This window comes from Aythya ferina (genome assembly GCF_964211825.1).
Source record: "Aythya ferina genome assembly, chromosome: 30".
In the NCBI taxonomy this organism is placed as follows: domain Eukaryota; kingdom Metazoa; phylum Chordata; class Aves; order Anseriformes; family Anatidae; genus Aythya; species Aythya ferina.
In genome coordinates this window covers 2,002,682-2,011,545 of record NC_140327.1, presented here as the reverse complement: position 1 = coordinate 2,011,545, position 8,864 = coordinate 2,002,682, and the positions used below count along the sequence as shown (strand labels likewise).

General features: G+C 48.4%; 2 protein-coding genes across 2 annotated transcripts in view; one reads left to right on the top strand and one right to left on the bottom strand.

Annotated features, from left to right (window-relative positions):
* The window catches only part of LOC311425353 (killer cell lectin-like receptor subfamily B member 1B allele C), an 85,380-nt gene that overhangs the window by 43,929 nt on the left and 32,587 nt on the right, over positions 1-8,864 (top strand). The window lies entirely within an intron of this gene.
* On the bottom strand, positions 817-7,718 carry LOC311425356 (killer cell lectin-like receptor subfamily F member 1). Its single transcript, XM_084501212.1, has 7 exons — positions 5,600-7,718; positions 5,021-5,297; positions 4,220-4,309; positions 3,789-3,932; positions 3,293-3,447; positions 2,695-2,810; positions 817-2,227 (listed from the first exon to the last, which is right to left on the bottom strand). Exons 2-7 carry the CDS (start codon positions 5,097-5,099, stop codon positions 2,104-2,106), a joined length of 708 nt encoding a protein of 235 aa, XP_084357338.1. The 5' UTR covers positions 5,100-5,297; positions 5,600-7,718; the 3' UTR covers positions 817-2,103.

The following is an 8,864-nucleotide window of genomic DNA, read 5'->3' as shown; positions in this document are numbered from 1 at the left end:
GAGCTTTTCTTTCTTTCTCTCTTTCTTTCTTTCTTTATCTCTCTCTCTCTCTCTCTCTCTCTCTCTCTCTCTCTCTCTCTCTCTCTCTCTCTCTCTCTCTCTCTCTCTCTCTCTCTCTCTCTCTCTCTCTCTCTCTCTCTCTCTCTCTCTCTCTCTCTCTCTCTCTCTCTCTCTCTCTCTCTCTCTCTCTCTCTCTCTCTCTCTCTCTCTCTCTCTCTCTCTCTCTCTCTCTCTCTCTCTCTCTCTCTCTCTCTCTCTCTCTCTCTCTCTCTCTCCCTCTCTCTTTCTCCCTCTCTCTCTTTCTCTCTTTCATTTCCATACATAACATGAGTGTGTTCATCTGTGCAGTCATGGCAGGGATTCGTTAAAGGCAACAGCTGACACACGGGACCATATGATCCGTGCTGCTGTGCTTCCCCCCGACTCATTAAATCTCTGTGCAATCAAGAAGACAAAACACACCAGGACTCAAAATACTGCTCTTAGGGTAAATCCACATCTAAGCAGCAAAACTGGGGGCTGGCTGAGCAAGCAATGCTCGGCTAGGGACTGAAATTGGGAGGGAAGGGGCAGCCAGCCAGAGCAGGCTTCCCAAATTTTTCTTTCATTTGTTAAAGATTTCAGTAGTAGTACAATTGCCATTATTATTATTCTTTTCCTTTCTTTTCTGTCCTAATAAACCATGTCTATCTCAATCCACAGGCTTCATTTTTTTTCTGATACTCTCCCCCATCCTGGGGGGGGGGGGGGGGGAGAAAGGGTGTGACCGAACCCAGCGTGGTGCTGTGAATTGCGGAAAACAGACTCCACAAGCAGTGAGATTGTAAAGTAGGTATGTTTATTTAGCGCTGGGCAGAATGGTGCTAGTCCCACCAAAGTCTTTCGCAAGTGGCACGGCAACTTGCTATGGTTATAAGCAGTAAGGAGTTACATACGCATGACATTTCACAATGAGCCTATACATATGCATGACCTGTTCCTGCTTCATATTAAAATTAGTTCAAGAAGTCATTTCGATATGCTCCCCGAATCTGCGCTTGCACAGTGTCTCCTGGTGCTGGTTGCTGTGGGTCATAGGGATGAATGTTGGTGACTCTTCCTTGTCACCGTCTTTCAGCTACTGCCATCGCAGGCCTTCTTGTAATCAAGAAAAGGAATGGAAAATGGAGAGTGTTATATTATCTGAGAGAATTTAATGAAGTCATAGAAGACATGGGAGCACTTCAACCAGGATTATCAACTCCTACTATGCTCCCCCAGTCATGCACATTAATAGTAATAAACTTAAAGGACTGTTTGTAAAAGACTTGCCAGAATTTGGAAAACTTTGCCATTGTTATAAATGAAGTCTCAACTCAATCTGAATTTAATAATATTTATAAAAGGTAAGAAAACAGCGCTGGGTGCGTGCGGAGTCTATGCTCTACCAACACGCACAAAAGAACATCAAACTTTCTAGATATGCAGAACATTGCTTTTACATACCAAACCTGAGTACGGCTATACATATGTACAATCAGAAAAGGTAACAAACAATCCTTTAAGTCTATTACTATCAATGTCCATGCTATTACTATCGATGTCCATGACTGGGGGAGCATAGTTGGAGGAGAGCCCTGAGCTGCCCCCCTGCAGCATCCTCCTGCATCCTGGAGTCGCCTCCGAATTTACGCCGTGAAGATGACGAAGAGAAAGCTGCTGTCATTAAACCCCTTTGTGTAGGGTTCCTGACAGTGCATTATTTAAAGAAATGTCTTAATTTATTTTAACTTCAGCTTGCAGAAGTAGAAACTCCTCGAAACAACAGCGTGGAGCTCTGGGACCAAAGGATCTTTCAGCCACTCGTGTCTTTGCGGTAGTTGCAGAGAGACTTGGGAATATCCAAAAGGTTTGGAAAAAACATTTGTCCAGCACTCTGAAGGTTGAGGGCTTGATGCCCTTTGTTTCAGGATTCAGAGGTAGGAGGAGAAAGGGAAAGTGGAGGAAAGAAGCAGAGCTGGGAGAAGCCACCAGCCTCGAAGCTCTGGAGCTGCTTTTTGGCATCCCGGTGCCGTGTCCCATCCCGTTTGTGCCTTGTCGTGGCTCCCTCGGGCGAAGCTGTGCTTAAATCTTAGTGGCCTCTTTCTGGCAAATCCAATGCAACGGCGTGCTGCACGAGTGGGAGCGGAGCTGCCCCTTCAATATCGCCGCACAGGCATTCGCCTTCCTTTCCCCCATCACCTGCAGCCTGGGGAGCACCATAAGCACGATTTTAATCAGCCCAACAGAAAGCGCTTGGATGCTGCTTCCAGCAGCAACATTTCATCTCTTCAGAGGAAAAGCCCTCTGCTTTGTGTAATAAATATTTATCTTTCCCGAAACATCTATTTTTTTTTTTTTTTTTGGATATCAAAGTCAATGTGGCTACAGCAGGACCCCAGCTGCAAAATATCCCGGATTGGGGCATCTCCTTTTTAACCAGTTGTAATTTCCCTGCCTGAAATTACAGGGAAAATACTCAGGAAAAATGCTTTGATCACTTCTTCCTCTCCTGTCTGAGAAGCTGGGAGCTGCGGGCCCACATTGCCCAAATTTCATTTGTTCCCCACCAGCTCAGGAAGGATTCTGGGGGGAGTTTGCTGTCAAGGAAGTGGGGTGAGCAACCCAAATTTCTCCTGGGATGGGGTTTTTGCACGGGGCTCAGGAACAACTCACAAATCATCCTGCAAAGGGGATCCATCCATCCACGTCCACTCCTCGCCCTGAGTTGGGATGGTGCTGAGCCCCGTCCAGCTCCTTGTATTTTCTTTGCTCATGGCCCCAGTGAAGTCCTAGGGGAGGAGGAAGCAGACCTCTTCTCCCTCTTTCCCCCCCCCTTTCTCTCCCTTTTCCCCCCTTATCCCCCGTTTCCCCCCCCTCCCCATTTTCCCCTCTTCCCCATTTCCTCCTCCATCCTTTTTCACCCCTTCCCCTTTTTTCCCCCACTCTCCCTCTTTTTCCCACCTTCTCCCCCTTTCCCCCTTATCCTCTTTTTCTTCCCCTTTTCTTCCCCCCTTCTCTCCCTTTTCTTCCCCCTCTCTCTTTCCCCCCCCCTTCACCTCCTTTTCTTCCCCTTCTCCCCTTTTTACCCCCCTCCATCCCTCTTTTCTCCCCCTCCTATTATTATTGTATTATTTTATTATTATTATTTCCCCCCTCTTTATTATTATTTATTTTTCCCCGACATCCAATTGTCTTTGCAATTTGGGCAGGCAGCATCAGCTACAAAAAAAAATCCAATTGGGGTCGTGATGCTTTCTCTTTGGTCCTTTACCTTCTCCTCCACGCTTTTGGGCATCGCCAGCTCTGCCCTCCTGTCCTTGCAGTCACGTCCTGCCTCTTCCCAGGACAGGACTTTTGCAGAAACCCAGTAGCATTTGGTGGCGAAGAGCTGCCAGCCCGCAGGGCAGAGCCAGCAGCCCTCAGCACCTGGGGCAGGGGTTGGGGACGTGAGCTGGGTAAGGGGCGAAGCTGGGAGACCCCTCCCCAGGACCCTCCCAAGCTTTTCTCAACCCCCTGTTTTGTTTTGTTTTGTTTTTTAGGAGAAAAATCTTTATGAGAACTGGGGGGAAAGCTGGGGTTGGAGGGATAGAAGCAGAGGTTGAAGGTACAAAGAGGGGTGCATGGAGAGGGGAAGGATAAAGGTGACAACACGGAGGGAAAGCAGCAGGATAGTGAGGTCTAGGGGGGGCTTTCCCTCGCTGTTGGGCCCCGTTTTCTGCGTGGAGGGGCCCAAAGCAAGCCAACACCCCCATAACAGCGTGGGCTACCTGGTGCCTGGTGGCTCTCGGCCTCGCACAGCCGCTCTCTGAGCCCCAGCTGGAAGTAGTTCAGGGAGCAGTTGGAGCTGGGGGTGTCCTTGCCCAGGCAGGATTCCCAGGAGCATGAGCCAGTGGGATTGAGGCTGTTTCCATCTGAAATTGGGGGGCAGGATGGATTTGACCCCAGGATGCAAGCGATGGGGTGAAACCCTTGTGTGGAGCCACCCTCAGCATGGGATGGAGCAAGGTGCTGCCAAAGGGAGCAGGGATTTGTGGCAGCACAGGCATCAAACCCACAAAACAAACAAACAATAAAAAAACTGCCTCGTGGGCTCAGGAGATGTTCTCTAAATACAGGCGTAATACAGAGCTGCCATGGCTTTTGTGGGGGGGGATTTGATTTGTTTCCCCCCCACACACCCTGACACCCCGCCACTCACCGTGTCGCTGCAGTAGCCTCAGCACAATGTTTGCCAAGAAGGTGGCCCCAAGCAATCCAGCTCCCAGTATCACCCAGTACCACCAGCGTCCTGCAACGGGACCCATGCTGGGAGCGAAAACCACATCATCACCGTCCCTGCCCTGTTTTAACACCTTTTGATTTGGTGTCCACATCATGGCGACAGTTACATCTGTCACCCCCCCCCCCCTCCCCCCCGGCATCCTGTAAGGTGGCTTGGAGGGGAGCTGAGAAGCAAAAAACCACCCACGCTTGCCTCCCTCGCTTGGCCGAGTGGATGAACAGCAGCTCAGCTCCTCTACACCCCGTGCTGCACCTGGGAGGGGGCTTGGGAGGGTCCTGGCTCAAGGGAAGGGCACAAAATGAAGCCTTGGGGTGCTCAAAGCCAAAATTGCTGCTCGGTTGCAGCCCGCTTGCAGAAGCCCTCGAGCTAGGTGAGAAAGGGGAGCGTGCAAAAGCTCTGCAGGTAGCGGTGTCCTCGGGGAAATTCTCCTTGCAGCACATTTCAGAGAGATTTGGGGAAAGAAATCTGCTCGTGCAGCTGCTCTGCCCCGTAGCGGAGGTGGACGGCAAACATCCTCAAGGAAAATGAGGATTTGGGCCGGAAAGAAAACTTTTTCTCACTGTGTTTCCCCCCCTGCTAGGGCCCAGCAGCTCTGGGGTGGCACCAGGGACAGCACCAGCACCATTTGTAGGGCGTCCAGCCCACCTCCCCCAAAAGATATAGGGCCAAAGCCCAAAGGGACCCCAGCACCCATGGGTACGAAGCAAATCCACTCACCGGGAGGCTTTGGGAGCTGTGGGATGCCTCTGGGACCCGGTGGCAACTCCAGGTCGGTGTAAACCGTTGTCAGCGCCATCACCAGCAGTCCCCAAGGAGCAGCAGAGCCAGGTGCAGGGGCAGAAAAAGGAAATTATTATTATTTTATATATATTTTTTTTCCTGGAGGTAAAGCTGGGTGAAGCGGCGCTGGGTGTCTGAGCCTCGCCTGCTGCCCTCTGCTCCCCAACCTGCTGAGGCCGCCCACAAAAAGCGGTTTCCGAAAGCGAAGCAGCCTCTGAGAGGTGCAAAGGGAAGGACATTTTATTTAGTTAGCATAAAACTTGAAAAAAATATATGTAGCAAAATAAATATCAAAATCAAAAGCATTAAAAAAGCAATAGCAACCCCTTCTTCTCCAGGAGAGCGGGGTCAGGGCAGGGCTTTCATCTCATTTATTATCATGTTTGTATTGCAATTTTCTTCTTGCACACAGGTTTCTGCACCTTGGCACCAAGCTGGGGAGGGGAGCATAACGCCCTTTTCCATGCAATTATCCCCAAAATTCCACTTAATAATCAGTACCTCTCCCTTTCCCACCTTTGGAGGTGAGGGTAAAACCTTGGAGGGGGGAAGAAGAAGCAGAAGCCACCAGCGCTCAGCCCCTTTGCCTCCAGCACCTCTGCAAGCCAGGGACAGGTATAAGGGATGGGGATTTTAGCAAAAATAAATAAAATGAAATAGATTTTAAGGTAGAATCTGCACGGCTGCTCCCTCCCTAACATTTTTTGCAAAAGTGTTGCAAAACTGTTCCCTTGACAGCAGCATCGGGTGGTTTAGCACCTTTTCAGAACCTCATCCACGACAAGAGTTAACAGATTAACACCTCATAATGTTTTGTGTCTTCATTTAATTTTTAAGCCACCAAATCCCAAACTTCCCTGTCTACAGCCCTTCCTGCCTCTGGGCTTTTGAATTTTCTTGGTTTCTCTTGGATTCTGCACTTTCTCTTTTAAACAACCCCCAGGCGAATTTCTTTTCATGCACAGGAAATTTGCAGCAGCAAGAAGTCCACACCAGGATGAAATTTCCTTCCTATTTTTATTTTTCATTTTAATTTAATATTCTATGATTCTGGTTTTTAAGTCCTAGCATCCCTGTTTCCTCTGATTTATTTTTGCTCCTTTTCACCCCATAGTTTAGCACCTTCATTCATTTTATTTTAATTTATATTCTCACAAATCGTGGGCAAGCATGAAGAGATGCTTCACCCCAAACATCACCCCCATCATCTTCCTTCCCTTAGATGGCTGAGGCTTTGGAGGCGCAAAACTTCCATTTTCCACAAATTTCGCCACCAAAAGTCTTTGGGAATATGGGCAGTGAAGAGCCACCTCATTAAGAAGGTTGGATGTCATTATTTTGTCAATGAACCTCACTGGATTTATCAACTAAATTCAGGTTTGAGATATCTTAGCTCACATCACAGCCTCTCCACCCCAACTATTGCTCCAGAGCAAAGAGTACAAGGGTTGCAGAGCAAAGTGGTGGAAACGTCTCCTCTGTTTGGGGTGGAGAGGACAAAAATTGGTGGAATTAATGACTGAGAGAAGCTTTTTGTGGAGAAGGGCTTGCACAAGCCTCTGTGGTTGGTGGTGGTGAACCAGCTGAAGAAATGCTCCAGGGGAAGAAATGGGTGAAACACCTGCAACTTTTCCCACTTTTCCTGCAGCCCATCCCAAAATCCAAAACACCTTCACACACCAACCAATGCCAACTGGGTGACGGCTCCCATCATCGTGGCATGGATCCCCCAGACCCTTCTTGTCCCCTCTTAGGCTGGGGAAAACAACTGAAGCCCTGAGGTTTCCTCCTGTAGCAGCAGCGCCCTGCTCTCCCTCCTGCTCTGTGAGGTACTGGAGGATGTGGCTTTGCTCTGCAGGTTATTTTTTGGTCAAATAAAGCAGACAAGAAATCATCATTCTCTACCAGACAGCCCCAAATGGGGATCCCAGGGCACAGCGGAAAGGATGCGTCCATCCCATTGTCCTTTGCCTACGTTTTGTGTCTGTGCAAATTCATGTTGGGGATTTTTAGGCGTCCTTGCAACACCCAAAATTTTGGTTCAAATGATTTTGCATCCACTGTGTTTGATTTTTTTTTTTTTTTTTTTTTTTGTAAATAGGTTCCTCTTCCAAACTCCATCCTTCACCCAAAACCCAGAGCTTGGTCCATCCCAGTAGCCCGTCCCCTCTTTCCTGCTTCACCCCCTCTCTTTTGGGGCTGGAGCTGCCCAAAACTAACCTATAAACCCCCTTTTTATTCGACCACCTCAAACACAACCTTTCTGAACCCAAAACACATTATCATCACCTTATTTTCTCCGGTAGGGGGAGCAACACACAATGACTACTCCTGCTCTGGATCACGAAGGCTTCGCCCCAGCTGAGCCAAAGCTCCCTCCAGGCATGGGTCCCAATTCTGGAAAACTTCAAAAATCAGCGGATTAAAATTGAGCTTTGGGTTTGCAAAGGGCAGGGAGTAGGGGAACTGAGCCGGGCAAAATTCATTTACACTTGCAGGGAGCAAACCCGCTATAAAGCTGCCACCCAGCACGTTCAAAAACCCTTTTTTTCTCCATAAAAGGGATGTTTTCACCAGTCTGTGGCCAACCTAAAGGTGCTCTTTCAAACCCAAGTGTGAAGAGACGCTGCTCTAGCTTTAAAGATAAAAGTCAAGTTAGAGGCCTGTATCTAGTGGAGTCCCTCAGGGGTCGGTACTGGGAGACCACAACAGGTTGGGGAATTGGGCAGGGAGACCTTATGGCTCCCTACAGCTACCTGAAAGGAAGGTGTGGGAGCAGGGGGTCAGCCCCTTCTCACAGATAAGTAGTGATAGGACCTGAAGGAACAGCCTCAAGTAGTGCCAGGGGAGGTTGAGGTTGGAAATTTGGAGACACTTCTCAGAAAGTGTGGTTAGGCACTGGGATGGGTTGCCCAGGGAGGTGGTGGAGTCACCGTCCCTGGGGGTGTTCAGGGAAAGGTTGGACGTGGTGCTTGGGGACATGGTTTAGCGGGTGACATTGGTGGGAGGGGGATGGGTGGGCCTCCATTTTGGGGGTCTTTTCCCGCCTTGATGATTGATTCTTTGAATATCTTAAGTGAAACTAGACAAGGGCACACAAATGCACTTAGCCACTTCTTCCACACCCCCTCTGCCATTTCGTTTCCCCAAAATGTTGTAGTTTTCTTGCTCAGTGATCACGCCCACTCTTTAACTCTTTGCTGCCCGAATAGTTTCATCTTCCCTCCCTCAGCACACCTGTCCATATCGGATCTGTTATAAAGAAACAAAGAAATGAAAGAAATAAAGAAACGTCCTTAGAAACAAAGACTGTCCTGGTAACCTTACAGCTTATTCTCCTTCTTAACAATCGGACAGTTTATGATCCTGAAACATGGGACCAAACTGAGGTCAAGGTGTTGGACTCTGCAACTAAAAATGACAAGGTTGCGGTGAGATAGCTGGTCACCTGTTGAGCAATCACTGAGGCCTTAAAGAGCCATGCGGGGCCACAGTCATAAAAGTATGGTTTGCCAGATAGCGAGTGTTATAAATGAAGACACAACTCGATTTGAATTACGTAATGTTTATAAAAGAATATTTGTAAAAGGCAAGTAAACAGTGCTGGGTGTGCGGGGAGTCTACGCTCCACCAACACATACCCGCGAACATCAAACATTCTAAATATATAGAACATGTCTTTTACATACTAAATCTGAGTACAGCTATACATATGTGCAATCAGAAAAGGTAACAAACAATCCTTTAAGTTCCATGACTCAACAGTCTCCATTTTCCATTC